Here is a 16,254-nt window from a genome sequence, read left to right on the forward strand (position 1 = left end):
CGCAAACTTGGGTCCCGAACTCCAGCCCGAAGCCCCTCAGATCCAGAACCCATCACGGAGGACAAACTCTCCTGCGACTCCAGACCTTTGGCCTCCGCGCCCCGCCCGCCCCGGAGGGGCGTGGTCAAGGCGGGACCAAAGCGCGTACACGTGCACGGAGCGGAAGGGCTCAGGCGCGAAGTCGCCGGGACGTTAGAGGGAGCGCGCTCCAAGCTAGGAACAGACTCGCGCACGCGCCTCGGTCTCGCACTCGGCCTGCGCAGGCGCAAGCCCGCAAGATGGCGGCGGCTGGAGCAGGACGTTTGAGGCGGGCGACTTCGGCACTGCTACTCCGGGCCCCGCGTCTGCCGGTCCGGGAGCTGTCAGCTCCGGCTCGGCTCTATCACAAGAAGGTAGGAGCGGGCGGGACCGGGCGGCGGCGGAAGTGCGAGGACAACCGAGAGTGCGGGCATCCTAGCGGAGGCCCGGCCTAGGAAAGACTCTGCGGGGCCTGGGAACTGCGGGGCCCGAGAGGCCCCACTGCGACCTAGGGTACGGGCCGCCCCGGGCCCCAAAGGAGAGGCCGCCCCTCGCGCGAATCCGCCTGGACTAACTTTTCCTTCCTGCGCAGGGGCACTAACCGCGCCTGAAATAAAAATGACAGCTCCTGCTCATCTAATGGCCACTGCCCGTGGGCCCGGCCTCTGGCCGCGATCTCGTGCATCCAGCCTTTAAACCCCCAACAGCCCAGGAAGCAGGGTCCTGCAGTGACTTGCCAGCCCGACACACAGCGGCGCGGGGTCCGGCTTCAGCCAAGGCTACCGCCCTGGCCAGGTGACCTTGGGCAAGTCAGTGCCCTGCGCTGAACCTGTTTCCCCTCTTGTCAAATGGGGTCTTAGCAGCCCCCCGTACTCGAGACCATGCCTGCGGAGTCCTCGGCAGGGTGTCTGGCACAGGGAGGCCACTTAGGGTGATGTTACTGTTGCAGGAGCTCAGAGCCTCCGAGTGGAGATGGACATGTAACGAACAGTCATAACGTTTTAATTTTTGTTTTCTGTTTGGAGTGGTGGTGAGCTGTGAGTAGAGATAGGTGCATAGGCAAAGTCCCTAAACATGAGACTCTCTCACTCGGGAACCGGTTGACTAAAGAATGCGGTGAATCAACCCGGGGCAGAAAGTCCAGATTGGACATTATCTTGTAGGTCCTTGGGCTTGGAGTCAAAATCCGTGGTTGGATAGCTGGGGTGGAGGTGGGGGAGGGGACTGGAAAGATCGGGATACTTACTGCTAACTAGTAAACAAACCTCAAGGTTTTTAAAGCCTTCCGTGTGCCAGTTTGAATAGATGTTTATTCTGTTCTGGCTTCCGCGCGTTTCCCCACGGACTTCACTCCTCCCCGCCCCAGGGATGTGTGTTGTTGACACAAGCCTTTCTACCACCAGGGTGCGCTGCTGCACCAGAGATTTCAGGGCCCTGAAATACAGTAATGAGATATTTATTTATTTTCGCACACAAAGGGACGTATTCCATAGCCTTGTTCCTCCTGTAACAGTCTCCTTGAGGCTTCTGGGAAACCCTTCCATTTCTGGACCATACTTACTTTTAGGATTTTCGAATAGTAATCATTATCCTTTGAGAACAGATTTTCTTTGGAAATTACAAAAATGCTGTTTGAGCCCAACTCTGGTGACTTGGGTGGTTAAAGGTCAAGTAATTATTTGTGGTTCAAAACCCTGCGGAATTAAGACAGGATTTTGCTGATATTTCGCCACTCTCTGGAATCTCTGAATTCATTCCCAGGTGAAATTTGGTATTTAGTGATGGCCTGCCAGGGTCAGCTTGCTGACTTCAAGGACTTTGCCATCAAAGTCGGGGAGACCAACAGCAAAAAAGAGTGACTGTGATTTCTGTTCACCCTCTCGTTTCAGGTTGTTGATCATTATGAAAATCCCCGAAACGTGGGGTCCCTTGATAAGACATCTAAAAATGTTGGAACCGGACTGGTGGGAGCTCCAGCGTGTGGTGATGTCATGAAATTACAGGTACCCCTGGTTCCCATCTTTACTGGTGGTAACGGTGACCCCTTTGCTTGTACAGTGCTCCATAGTTGACAGCAGTGTACAACATTGCATCTGGTCCCCATCTCAATTCCTGTGAGATGGGACAAGTCAGTGTTATAAATGACTCGAGCAGGGGCTGAATGCTAGTCATACTAGTAAACTACGCTGACCCTTTCTGACACAGTGAACTGATCTCACCTTTGTGCTCACTGTACCAGCCTAAATTCCAGTTTAGCTAAGTGAAATCTTTTGTGAATTTTACCAATCAAAGGAAAACCACAACTGTTCAGTTAGCAATCCCCAAAGAGACAGGAAACGCAATAAATCAAACCTCCCCCACGTTGGAGATGACATGCAGGTAGTGCCCGGCGCTCTGGGTGAACCATAGCTTTCTCCACATCTCCTTCGTCACCGTGGTGGGCAGCTCGCCAGACAGCTTCATGACTATCTTGGAAAACAGAAACAAGGCAGGAGGGAACTACTACATGCAGTCTGGCACCAAAGGAAAAAGCATTATCCAGAGACCTTTACTGCAGACTCTCCCAGTGTTTAAAGACGCTCATTGACCCAGCAGCTGGGAGGAGAACCTCAGAGCCAAAAATCAGGCTAGGGTTGGGGGCGGCAGGAGGCATAGTTTTTGGTTGATCTTTACTAGCTAGGCCTGTATAATTCTGTATAGTTCCTGCTTTTATCTTCTCGTCACTGAGCTCTTTGGAATAGAGGAAACTCAGTAATTAGTGCCCAAACTTTTAAGTGCGGAAAGCAGGACCAAAGCTGTCAGGGAGGGAGCGCCCCGTGGGCCTCCATGAGCACCAGGTTCTATGGGGCACACCAGAACCTCTGCTAACTCCTGCCTCTTTTCTAGATTCAAGTGGATGAAAAGGGGAAGATCGTGGACGCCAGGTTTAAAACATTTGGCTGTGGTTCTGCGATCGCCTCCAGCTCGCTAGCCACCGAATGGGTAAAGGGGAAGACGGTAGGTTCCTGCAAACTAGAATTAAGTCACATTCTCCACAAACCTGGCTCTCAGTTAAGGGAAGGGTCTAGTGAGTGTAAACAAACAAACCAAAAACCTAAGATTTTTTTTTCTAAATATGCTAAGAATTTTCTTTTTAATTTTGCTTACCGAGGTTTTTATTAAATTCTTCTCCACGTTGGGAATTACGGATAATTTTAAGTGTTTTTTAGTTTGGGGTTTTTTGTTGTTGATCATTTTTATTTGGGGGTTTTGGTGGTTTGTTTTTAACTAAATCGAAAAAAGATCCTCACTTCCCCCTCTAACATAATAGAAGTGAAAAGAAATCTTCGGCTTTCTCCAGGGTCACCGCTGTTATCATTTCTTAGAAGTCTAAGTCTGCTCTGGGGCAGTTCCGTTGTGGTTTGTTTTGTTTGTTTCCTCCCATTGTGCTTCAGGAGGGAGTGCAGGTGGCTTACAAGGATTCATGAAATAACAAACTAGCCTTTCTAAAATCCTGTCACCATTAAAACCTCTCAGAAAAACCAAACTGCAGGTGCTCACCTTTGCAGCCCCAAGGGCCCAGGTTCTGGGAGCTGAGTCACAGAGGTGTGTGCCAGGCCACATGCCGCCGGCTCCCTGTGGCTCAGGGCCTCCTGGCCGGCAAGGTCCTCAGGGCTGGGGAAGCAGAGACCTAACCTGTTCTGGCCGGAGGTGGCTGTGAAGTGATTTGTCCAGAACTATCCTCAGGGAAAGAGGAAATGAGGAGACAGGGCACCTGTGCTCCCAGGGCCTGGCCCCGTGAATGTGATCAGAAAGTGGGGACAGGGCCTTTCTCTGACCCTGAGAGACTCCCATCTGAGTTTCCAGCAACAGAAGTTGAAGCATAATTCAGTGGAGTTAGTGGACTTGGGAGATTGGCGGGCAGGGGGGGAAATCGCTTTCCTTAAGGCAGCGGGGCTCCGTTCCATGTAGGCCTGCCTCCTGTTATGCCCCTGGGCTCTCGACAAACCCCAGGCATCCTTTTTAGTCCGCCTAGAGGAGAAAGGTTCTCCTTGGGGCAGGGGATGAGCCCCAAGAGCTCTCCTTCCAGGAGCTGTCTGTGCCCTTGGCCCGGGTGCTGCCAGCCTGGGTGCCACCCCTCCTGCCTCCCTGACGCCATCTAGCACTTAGGGTTGACGGGATTTATTCTGAACATTTAGTATAAGGACACCAGAGAAGCTGAGAGTCACAAAACCAGCGTAGAACATCACTGCCTTTTAAAAAAGGCTCAAGTTGCTGGCCTCAAGCAGATCCCTCAGAGACTCCTCCCAGGGTCCACTCCTGGCTCGTGGCAGCATCTCTGCGGGCCTGGCTCACCCCAGCTGAGCAATGCCGGTGCGTGTACTTCGTACTTGAGGAGCCCAGCTGCAGCCTGGACGTGGAAGTGGGAGTCCTCTGTCTGGGGTTATTAAATGGAAATCGTCCCCCACCACTACCCTGTCGTGGGGGCCTCTTTGGCCCTTTCTATTTTCTGTCCCACCAGATAGAGCATCACTAAAACTTCCCGTCTGTCCCATCTGCCTCTCAGGTGGAGGAAGCCTTGACCATCAAAAACACGGACATCGCCAAGGAGCTGTGCCTCCCGCCTGTGAAACTGCACTGCTCCAGTAAGTGTCCCCTCCAGGATGGCGATGGGCTTGGACAGTTAGGGCAGTTTTGTAATGGCATCCACTTGATTTGTGACAGGGGAACGGCGAGTCCTTTCGGGTCGTGGAGTCCACCTTTACAGCCTCCGAGGGTTACAGCTCATGGAGTCCGTTCTCACAGTCTCCAGAGGGTTAGAGCCCAGGGTCTCACTGCGGCCTCCAGGGGAGTCCTGCGGGGGTGGTGTGGGCCAAGCATCGTGCCGAGCACGTTGTGGCCTCACTTCTAACCCTCAGGAACGTCCTCCAGTCCCCAGAGGTGTCATTACCTCTCCCCACACAGAGGAGGAAACGAGGGCTCAGGTTAAAGCCCTCCAGTCGCACAGCTCCTCAGTGGCAGGGCCAGAGTCTAAACCCCAGTCTTTGATTCCAGAATCTGTGCTGTTCACCCGGCTGTGGTGAAGTTGGGACCAGTAAAGGAGAAAATGCCGCTTTCACCATAATCCTGTTTGTTGTGCATTTCCTCACTTCCTTTGCAGATGCCATCGCTGTCGGGGTCTGCATCTGTGTATATGCAATGACTAAGCCCAGTTGTGCAATATCCCCCTCTGCACTCTCCCTGAGAGAAAGTCCAGATGCCTTAAGGCTTGTACTTGGCTTTCCATTTCAGTCTAAAGCTTTTCAAATCTCAGCCTTCTAGGGCAAGGAGGTTATGGGAAAACAGTAGCCTAAACTTATTGATGGAGATTTACTGACCAAATTAGTTAAAAATCAGCAGAGGGCCAGGCCTCCTGCCAGGGTAGGACTCACAAGAGAAGAACTGAGTGCCGCGGCAGGGATGGAGGTCTGCTGAGACCCGAGTTCTTTCCACTTGCGCTGGGATTTCAAATAGCCGTGAATAAAGGCCATAGCTTGTAAACATTTTCACATGGTTTCAGAGGAACCCCCTGCCTTTTCATTAGGCCTTCTCGGGTACTGAAACCTTTAGCCAACGCTCTCTGCTGTCATTCCAGCTCTCTCAATGTTTATTTTCCCCAAAGCCTCCCTTTTAATATCGACTCCAAAATAAAAGTTTCCACACTTGGGATCACTAGAGAGTGCCGGCAAATGCCATCCCAGGCACAAACTGGCACGACCTAAGTAATGCCATCCAGCGCCACCAGCACCCACCGCATTTATCCTGACTTCCCTGAGAGCAGCTGAGAACCAACATTTGTTGTGTCTCTCCTGTGCATCAGACACTTATGTATAAAGCCCTCACCCTATCCCAGCAAGAAAACATGATCGTCCAAGAGGCTAAGGAACTACCCTAGAATCTCGGGTATTTGCCGCACAGTCTGTCCCCAGAGCCGCCCCGCAGGAGGGATCCGGCTCAGGAAACAGCCATCGGCCTGCAGGCCTGCTCCTCGCCCAGCACCCTGGTGAGGTGACTCTGTTAAGCCTGTCCCAGCACCACTACCTCAGCTCTTAAAGATTCTCTTCCTAGGACTGTTCCTGCAGATTCTAGAAACTTAGGCTCTCTTTCGTTCTCTTACTTCCAGTGCTGGCCGAAGATGCCATCAAGGCCGCCCTGGCTGATTTCAAACTGAAACAAGAACCCAAGAAAGGAGAGGCGGAAAAGAAATGAGCTCCCGGCGAAGCTTCTCGCAGGTCACGTGGGCTGCTTACCCCCACCCCCACGCCGTGCAGTCACGTAGGTGTTCAGAAGCCCTCGCACTACAATAAAAGCACTATGAGATCCGCACAGCATTTGCTGTTCACATTGTGACTCTAATGCAAGCAAAATACACAGTCTAGTTGTTCTGAATCCTGTGGTTTCCTGCAGCTCACTTTCATCGCCTTAATCTAGCGTATGTCTATTTTGAATTATGCATATGGCCCCCAAACTGAAATCAGTAGGTTTGGGTAGTCATGAAGTGCACAGATATCTGATTTTACCGGAATCTATTTTGGGGAAGGTTACCAGTAGAATGCCTTGGTTAAGATTATTTGGTAGGACCAAATATTGTACATAAAACAGATTTGCATATATATAATAAATAAAGGAATATAAGGCAGTGTTTGCCTCTGGTAAGCCTTGTCTCTTGGGTCCCTCACTCACCTCACAGGGCTGCCCTCGGCCCCTTGGGGTTTGTTCACAGATGCTGGACGGTGATGACTCGTGCACCTTTCCCAGCAAACTGGGCAGTAAAGACCAGGCATGGAGATTTTAACAAAGCCAGATGTCGATAATGTTTTCTGAAACAAGGCGGAAGATGAAAGGAGATGGCCATCACTTTTCATTCTTTACAATATAACAGGCTGACAACTCAAAGTCAGTCCAGAAGATTCTGTCTGTAATTTCACTAGTTTGTGAAATCCTGAAATCTGAGCAGCAATGGCTTGGACGCTACCCTAAAGCTGTGGACCAAATCCACAGAGGCCTGAGGGGTGAGGTTTAGATGCCGACTCCTAGGCCCAGGGCTCTGCTGCAGGTCTGGTCAAGTAGTTCCAATACCCGACTCTTGAGAACCTCCTGGGTGGTTCTGGGTGGAGGTGGGTGAGCGAGGCCCCTGGGAAGAACCTTCTTTTGTCCACACCTGCACAGCTGTGACAAATAGTTCACTGTGAACTGTCTACAAGTACAGTGACCTCAAGTTTAAAAACATACGTCCCTGGCTCAGGGACAAGTAACAGCTGTTCTAACCACTGTTCCTCCTACCCATCTGGCCCCAGGGTGGACAGGCAGGGGGTGCCATGCTGAGGCGCCCACAGTCACGCACCAGCTAAAAGCCCCACTAAAGGCCCAATTTTCTAGTGAAACATGATCTCAAAATGCCAGCTAAGGCTCAAATCTCCAACTTCAAAAGTAAGATGCTTTTGTTTTTCCCGATGTTCAGGCATAGGCTGGCTGCCTCTTCTCTTAAATATACCTTCTTTGTTTAAAAAAAAAACTCTGGGTTCTGGGGAAGGACACTGAACTTCAAAGGCCCTTCCCCCACCCCACCCCCCAGCCTGCGGGGAAGCCCACAGAGCAGGGCCTTCATCAGAATCTCAAATTAGAGCTGCTGGGTGGAGCCATGTCACATTGTCCCATGTGGCGTGTTCTACTGTTTAATTCACAGTCCCTCTAAGGCTGCGCTTCTCTCTTTATTATATGTGGCCGCCCTGCAATTCCCCACCGCTGTTCTTTGTGACTTTTTTAAATGAGACATTTTTGTCCGGGTTACATCCTCTGAGAGCTGAGGCTAAACTCTACACATCAGAAGCTGCTTGTAAACAGCCACGGCACTATCACCAGAATAGCCCAAACCTCAAAATACGTGGTCGTGCAGCTAAAAGCAATGAATATTCTGTTTGAAGTTCCATTAAGAACACAGCTAGCTTCAACCACGTGAGGGCACCGTGCCCCTTCCTTGGGTGAGCTCAGGTCTAGAGATCTTGGCATCCTGTGGACCTCAGCACCTCCACATAAACTCTTCCACGGGGGACCCCGCCGTGTAACTCACAGCAGGCTCACACACCCGTGCTCTGAGCCAGACTCATATTTGTAATCCCGTCCATTCTCGGGATGGCCCCCTGGGGTGGGCATTATTTCAAACAAGGAAACTGGCTCAGGAGGTCAGCAACTCCCAAGCCACGAGGTTGGGCTTGGGCTGGGTGACCCAAAGGCCATGCTTCTGCCTCATTTCCTTCTGGCAGAACTCAACACCGTCCGGGGCTCACCTGTGCCTTGAGCATTGGCGGGAAGGTGAACGCCCACGCCGGGTGAGCCCTGATCCATTCATTTGGCCAACCCACCTCCACGCGCCACGGCCCTGCGCCTCAGTCATCCAGGAGCCCAGTTTAACTCCAACGCCTGATTAAATCTGACGCTGTGTGGGTGGGGCTTGGGCACTGGCATTTTTTCAAAGCTCCCCAGGAGTTTCCAGGGTGCAGCCTTGAGTGAGAACCACTGTGAAGTGCTCTGCACTCTGCAAAGCAGTTTGCTGAAATGATTTCCGTGGGGACTCAAGGTCCTGGGAGAAGGTGTCACTTCCCATCTCCAACCTCCCTCTCTGCCCCTCCCACCCCACACATCTGCCGTAGTCTGGGCCTCCATCGTCTCTCTCCTAGCCTCCGCATTGGCCTCCCTGCCTCCAGCCTCACTGCTGGGATCCATTCCCCACTCTGACCCTGTCCCTCCTCTTTTTGAAACCTGTCCATGGCTGCCCGTTGTCCTTCTGACAAATTCCAAACCTCCTACCACATCGATCACTTAGCTCCAGCCACACTGAACCTTCCCTTCAGGCCCTATGCTGCACCCCCCGCCCGAATGCCCTCGCCAGGCATCTTCCCTTAACCTCCACTCAGCCTAGGAGCCTCATCTCAGATCCCACCTCCCCCGGGAAGTCTCCCCTGATTCCCCCAGGCTGAGCTAGGTGCCCTCTCTGTTCCTACAGTCTCTTGTCCTTCCCTGAGCCCGTAAATATCATGGATGGGTTTTGTACTTTGCTCTTTTCTTATCTTTCTACATCATTACTCAGAGATTCTTTTTTTTTTAATAATTTTTTTTCAATTTTAAACAGATAATATACTATTTTCAAAAATTCAAACAGCCTGAAAGGGAACAGGATGATACGTAAGTTTCCTTGCCACCCCTACTAATTCCCCAATCTCCCTCCTCAGAGGCAGTCTCTGGTGCTTGTTTCTTAGGTGTCCTTCTGGAAATTTTCTAGGCATATCCAACTATACATGTGTTTAAATAGACCCTGGTTTTTACACAAATGGTAGCACACTACATATACTTCTATATCTTTCTGTTTTCCTCTTAGCTGTATTTCTCCATATCAGTTCCTGTAGACCTGCCTCATTCTTATTAATAGCTACCCAGCATTCCATGTATGATGGTTCATAATTTAGTCTTCTACTGATGACAGCAATTCAATTACGGGACCCAGCTTCTGGTACAGCTCTTGACTTACTGGGGCTCCATGAATGCTTACTGAGTGGATGGATGGAGGGTATGTGAGTGGATGGATGGGTGGGTAGATGGATGGGTGAGTGGGTGGGAGGATGGCTGGATGGAGAAACAGAGGCTCAGAGAGGTGAAACGGCTTGCCTCAGATGACACAGCAAGGAAGTGGTAGGTTAGAGCTCCAGCTGAGGTCCTCTGCCCACCTCCCACCCCCACCATGGCTATGACCACATCTCTAATTTAACCTTTCCTAGATGTTATTCCTGGATTCTGGCCACTTGGGACCACATCAAAATGCACTTTCACAGCTTCCCATTAAGAACTGTCCTGTCAAAACTAGCTGTCTCTATCATGGCATCTTCTTAAAAGGCCAAGCAAATGAGGGGTGACTTTTGATGACTAAGGCCCCTTGAACTTGAGACAAGAGAGTAGACTCTGTGTCCATCCTCGTGATGGGACAGAAGACTTTCAGGTCCCACTGTGTCTTGGCAGAGTTAGGGGGACCCTGCAGATGAGCCCCAGCCCCAACCGGAAGATGGATGTGGAGCACATCTCTCATTGGTGGCTTTGGGGCCTGTCCACTTGTTTCCTCCATCCCTCAAGATGATATCAGCCAACCTCCCCAGAGAAGACTGTTTCTGCCCAGCAGCAGGGCACAGCAGAGTGAGCTCGGCGCGCCGGTGTCAGAGCCGGTGGGTTCAAACGACGCCTACCCCGTGTGACCTTGAACAAGAGACTTCAACCACCCCAAATCTCCGTGTATTCATCTGCAAAATGGGATGATAATAGTACCTACCTGGTCTGGTTGACATGACCATTAGATGAGATGAAGCATGTAAAGCATGTGGCATATAAAAAAGAGTGCAGGGCTTCCCTGGTGGCGCAGTGGTTGAGAGTCCGCCTGCCGATGCAGGGGACGCAGGTTCGTGCCCCGGTCTGGGAAGATCCCACATGCCGCGGAGCGGCTGGGCCCGTGAGCCATGGCCGCTGAGCCTGCGCGTCCGGAGCCTGTGCTCCACAACGGGAGAGGCCACAACAGTGAAAGCCCCGTGAACCGCAAAAAAAAAAAAAAAAAAAAAAAAAAAATTGAAAAATAAATAAATAAATAAATAAGAGTGCAGGGCTTCCCTGGTGGTGCAGTGGTTAATCCACCTGCCAATGCAGGGGACACGGGTTCGAGCCCTGGTGCGGGAAGATCCCACATGCCGCGGAGCAACTAAGCCCATGTGCCACAACTACTGAGCCTGCGCTCTAGAGCCTGCGAGCCACAACTACTGAGCCCATGTGCCGCAACTACTGAAGCCCAGGCGCCTAGAGCCTGTGCTCCGCAACAAGAGAAGCCACTACAATGAGAAGCCCGCACACCGCAACAAAGACCCAACGCAGCCACAAACAAAATAAATAAACAAATTTAAAAAAAAGAAGAGTTCATAGACGTTACTGTGATTGTCATGATTACGCATGACTCTTCAGCCCTAGCTACATACCAGACACAGTTGCTGGGTGTTTTATATAGATTAGGCTCATTTATTCTGCACAAAAATCCTAAAATTCTATGATTATCCCATTTTACAGATGAAGAAACTAAAAGGTAGAGGGATGTGTCCAAGATCACAGAGCCAGGAAGTGGCTGCAGCAGGATTCCAGCCCAAGCTCTTAGCTTGCGACTGGTCTATTCTCTCTACTGCTGTTATCGTTATTATTGTTAGCATTGGTCTTATTATTCCTCATAGCAACTGTTACTATTACTACTATTGTCACTACTACTGCTACTATTACTGTTTTTAAAATACTATAGGGAATTCCCTGGCGATTCGGTGGTTAGGACTTGGTACTTTCACTGCCGGGGCCCAGGTTCAATCCCTGGTCAGGAACTGAGATTCCGCAAGTCACGCAGCATGACAAAATTAAATTAAATTAAAAATTAAATGAAATTAACACAATACAATAAAATAAATGTAAAGTAAAATACTATAACTTCCAGGCTTCCAATCTATGATGTCTTTGCCTTGAGACGCACCCTCCCAGCAAGGCCTCCAAAAGTACAGAAAGTCGTCGTCTGGCTGTCCCTGTGCAGGGGACACACAGACGTGACTTCTGTCACACGTGGCTTGATGGGCAAGCTCACTCCACAGTGCTTGGTCAGACACAGGGCACAGCCTCAAATACCACCAGCACCCTCCCCGCCCAGCTATCTTTGGAAATGTCGTGTTAGACACTCCAGCCCCTGGCCTCATCTCAGAGAAGCCCAGATCCCGGAATAACTCCAGAAGGCCCAGGCCCCACAGCTGAGGACAACCCTTAATGCCCCAGAGCTGCTGGTGCAAAAGAGGTTCCAGGGGCCTCCATCTGCCCCCCGGGGCCTCAGGCTGATGGATCAGAGGGAGCCCCAGTGGGGAAATCAGCCTGGACCCCCCCCCCCAAACACCTCCCATCACACACGGCCCCTTTGAACCGAACCACAGGATATGAAGGTACAACCTTGGATGGGGACCTAGGGACATGGGTTCTAATCCCAGCTCTGCCATGAGCTCTCTATGGGACTGTAGGCAGGTACCTAACCTCTTTGAGCCTTGATTTCCCTTCCTGAAAAATCAGCAGGATACTAGCTCCTAAGTCAGAGGTTTGTTGTAAGGATTAAAAGAATGATCCCATGTAAAGTAAAAAAAGCACCGTGCCAGGCATGTAATAAGCACTCAATAAATGTTAGCTATCGTCACCATCATCATCATCCCCGTCATCACCACCATCACCCCCATCATCAACACCACCCCCATCATCGTCACCATAACCATCCTCAATACTATCACAGTTGTCATTGTCATTATCATCACCACCACCATCGCCATCATAATTAGCAACATCATCATCACCAACATCAGCGGCGGCAACACTGTCACCATCGCGGTCACTGCCATCATCATTGTCACCAACATCACTGCTATGGACTCCATTGCACCCCCCTCCCCCAAATTCATATACTGAAGCTCAAACCTCACTGTGACTATATTTGAAGACAGGGTCTTTAGGAGGTAATTAAGGTTAAATGAGGTCATAAGGGTGAGACCTTAAAAGCAGAGGTCTCTCCACACGCGCTCAGAGGCCACGTGAGGACAAAGCGGCCATCTATGGGCCAGGAAGAGAGCTCGCACCAGAAACTGAGCCCTGTCAGAACCTCGACCTTGGACTTTCCAGCCTCTAGAACTGTGAGAAAAGAAATTCCTACTGTTTAAGCCGCGCCATCTGTGGTATCTTGTTATGGCAGCCCGAGCGGGCTGATTCATCCACCATCACCATCATCATCACCATCGTCATCCTCATCAGTATCAACATTATCACCCACGTCATCAACACCATCGTTATCACGGTCATTATCATCAGTATCAACTTTATAAACACCATCATCACCTTCACTGTTACAGGTCAGATTCCCCAGAAAGTTGACTCAGATGGAGTTAACGTGCAGGGTGTTCATCCAGGAGTGTTCCTGGGATCAACACTTGTGGAAGCCTGGTTTGGAAAGCAGGAGTGGGCAGAGGGAGAAGGTGGGCAGCAGGGCAGCCCCTCCAAAAGTCTCCGCTGACCCCGTGGTGAGCTCTGAATCTGATGGCCCCTCGGCGTCGTCCAGGCCCCTACCACTTACAGTCTCTGAATTTCATCACAATATTGGGTCTGAGACTTCATCTTCTCACTCTTTCTTCCAAAGGAGATTTGCATCTTACAAGAAGACGAGCGAAAAGCCAGGCTTAGTGTAAATCATTAATGGAGGAATCCCAGGCATCTGCTGGGCTTACCATCTGGCGGCAAAGGAGCTTTGGGGGAGTTTCTCACACTGTCTCATTTGCCCTTCAGCCCCGGATTCTCACTCACTTTCCTACCACAGCAGGCCCCTGGGGACCATCTCCCTTCAAGTGGGTGCTCATCCCTTCCAACCCCGAAGGCTCGGGCCAGCGTGGCCCTGCTTCCTGGCAAGTCTTCTGGGGCGGCCGCCGGGATCTGAGTCTCCTCTCGACCTTTCCCACTCTTTTTCCTAAGAAGCTGAACCAAAGGACAAGCTGCTCGTGCAGGCCAGTCCTTTTCTGGCTGAGCAGAGGGCCTCAAGGGACAGAGCCTGGGTCCGCGAGGCCTGCGCAGAGCGGCTATGGGCAAGTGTGGGCCTCTCCCATTTGTCCCCCTCCGACGGTCAGCCTGGGAGGGGCCGTTGCAGGGTGAAATGAGACCATACAGGCGAAGTGCCCAGGACAGCCGGGCACACAGTAGGTGCTTATTAAATGCTCATTAATCCACAGGACAGGCCCTTAGCAGGCAACACAGGGCAGGAGAAGGAATCACGAGGGGGATCTCGTCCCCTGATTAATGTCAGGCAACAGCTTCCCATCAAGCCTCTCTCTGGCCTCCAAGGCCCTGCCTGTCCCCGCTTTTGCCTCCCTCAGCCCACTGGCCTCCCTGCTGTCCCTCAAACTCACCAAACTCATTCCCACCGCAGGGCCTTTGCACTGGCTGGTCCCTCTGCCTGCAGCCCTCTTCCCAGAGCTTCCCAGGGCTGCCGCCTGCATCCAGGTCTCACTTCAAATGCCACCTCCCCAGACAGGCCTCCCCCACCCACCCTGGCATCACACTGTTCACAGCCGTCCCAGAGCATATCGCTCTGGATTTCTCCTCCTCAGGGAAAGCATGCCTGAGGATTCATGAAATCTCGGATGCCTAGAACGGTAACTGCGTACAATACAGGAGTTGGTGCCAAAGCCTTATTCTGGCCACAGTCCCTGGAAAAAGCTAGGAGGCAAGACGCCCGTTCCTTACTCTCTGGGCAAACCTTTCTCCCTCTCTGTATCTGCGGTTCCTCTGTCTGCAAAACCAGGGGGCTGAACCCAATGCCTCCATATTCCCTTCCAGCTCAAACAAAAAGATTCCACATCCTTGGATAACTTCTCATTTTAGCCCATAACCAGCTCACGCCAGAACATGATTCATCTCTGCCGCTTTTGCCTAGCAACCCAGCCCTTCTCCCCACACCCCGGACCAACCCCGCCCCCAACCAAGACAAATTCCTGCCTCACCACACACCCGCCCCGCGCCCACCCCTCCTCCGGCACCCCAGAGAGGAATGCGGGGCTTCAAGATCCTCCCCTGTCTGTCTGCCACCAGCATTTTAATGCACCCTCAGAATGTCTCGAGCTATGTCTGGAACCAGATGGGGAGGGGGGCTGGTCCCCCCTGGGATTAGCACAGGAAACGGCAGCAGAAGTCAGGCAGGCGGAAAGCGCTGACCCAGCACGGGGAGATCATTTCTATTCTGATGCCTCACCCTCCTCTACCGTCAGGCTCCTCGGGCCTGGAAAAGTGTCTGTGTTTAGGGAGAGAGAAAGAAGGGACAGGGAAAGTGGACGAGGGAGAGCGAGGTTCCGGGCTTGAGGCAAAATCAGTTCACCCAGATTGTCCCAGGGGTGTCTCCATCCAGTGCCCCACGGTGAGAGAAAAGAACTGTCTCATCTTTGTAGAGACTGGAAAGCATTTGATAAACTTCAATACCCATCTGCAACTCAAAAATCCTGGCAATCTAAGAATAGAAAGGAATTTCCCTAACTTGAAAAGAGGACATTTACCAGAAAACTACAGCAAACATCATGCTCACGGGAAAACTTTGGAAGCACTCCCATGAAGACAGGGACAAGGCAAGGATGTTCACCACCACCATCACCTCCACCATCACCTCCGCCACCTCCACCATCACCTCCACCAGCATCTCCGCCACCTCCACCACCGACATCTCCATCCACGCCCACCAACATCGTGACCACCTTATCACCATCACCTCCACCACTCCATCCCCACCGCCATCACCTCCACCAGCACCTCCGCCACCTCCACCACCGCCATCTCCACCCACGCCCACCAACATCATGACCACCTTATCACCATCACCTCCACCACTCCATCCCCACCGCCATCATCTCCACATCTACCACCAGCATCACACAAAAAACAAGTGAAGGGCATAGACAGGAAGTGAGGAAACTGTCACTTATGGCTGGATCATCTACCTAGAGATCGTTCTTGAATGAACACTGACAGAGTCAGGTGATCTGCGCTGGAGACCAGACTTGGCCGTTACCTTTCTGGGTGGCTTTGGGTCTGTTTCCCCATTTGTAGCTGGAGTGGTAGGACTATACCACTTGTTTGCAAACTCTGCTCCACTGAGCCCTAGGGGCCCCTGCAGAGGCGGAAAAGGGGGCAAACAGGTGCCCTCTGGGTATCCCAACCCCCCCTTCCAGGATGCAGCTCTGCTTTCATTTAACTTAGGATTCCTGGGAAGAGTTTGTTCAAACACAGGATTCTGCAGCTCAAAAAGCTGAAAATCAGTGGGTACCCCACCAATACACGTGGAAACTAAGGAGAGAAACAGGTAATTCATAGGAGAGGAACTCCGTGAGGTTAAAAGCTCCTCTCTTACCTGTAATCAGAGAACCGTAACGAAAACAACAATGGAATACCACTTCTCATCTCTTTGACTGGAAACTCACAGTGTCGTCAAGGGTATGGGGAAACGGAACCACACTTAGACCAAGACAGGGATGGAAATTGGTGACGCATCTTGGAAAAGTCTTTTGGCAACAACTCTGAAAACGCAATGCTGGTACCCTTTGCCTCGGCAAGCCCCCCAGTAGGACCTGGCGTCTGCAAAGACACCCACGTGCA

General features: G+C 51.5%; 2 protein-coding genes across 7 annotated transcripts in view; one reads left to right on the forward strand and one right to left on the reverse strand.

Moving 5' to 3' along the window:
• SART3 (spliceosome associated factor 3, U4/U6 recycling protein) overlaps positions 1-14,482 on the reverse strand; it is a 49,167-nt gene extending 34,685 nt beyond the window's left edge. For 2 of the 6 annotated variants that reach the window (XM_067700451.1, XM_067700452.1), the window contains exon 1: positions 14,022-14,481. Coding sequence is in view for 1 of the 6 variants with exons in the window: in XM_067700457.1 (XP_067556558.1) it covers positions 14,022-14,111 (90 nt within the window). In the remaining 5 variants the exon portion in view is untranslated. Of the gene's footprint in view, positions 1-1,283; positions 1,453-2,370; positions 2,488-6,720; positions 6,858-14,021 lie in introns of all 6 variants that reach the window. The other 4 variants (XM_067700447.1, XM_067700448.1, XM_067700449.1 and 1 more) reach the window with 4 other exon arrangements.
• On the forward strand, positions 216-6,693 carry ISCU (iron-sulfur cluster assembly enzyme). Its single transcript, XM_067700470.1, has 5 exons — positions 216-392; positions 1,908-2,021; positions 2,905-3,015; positions 4,565-4,643; positions 6,161-6,693. The coding sequence occupies exons 1-5, from the start codon at positions 279-281 to the stop codon at positions 6,244-6,246; spliced, it is 504 nt and encodes a 167-aa protein (XP_067556571.1). The 5' UTR covers positions 216-278; the 3' UTR covers positions 6,247-6,693.
• Positions 14,483-16,254: the final 1,772 nt, after the last annotated feature.

Source organism: Pseudorca crassidens, chromosome 12 (genome assembly GCF_039906515.1).
Source record: "Pseudorca crassidens isolate mPseCra1 chromosome 12, mPseCra1.hap1, whole genome shotgun sequence".
NCBI classification, from domain to species: Eukaryota; Metazoa; Chordata; class Mammalia; order Artiodactyla; family Delphinidae; genus Pseudorca; species Pseudorca crassidens.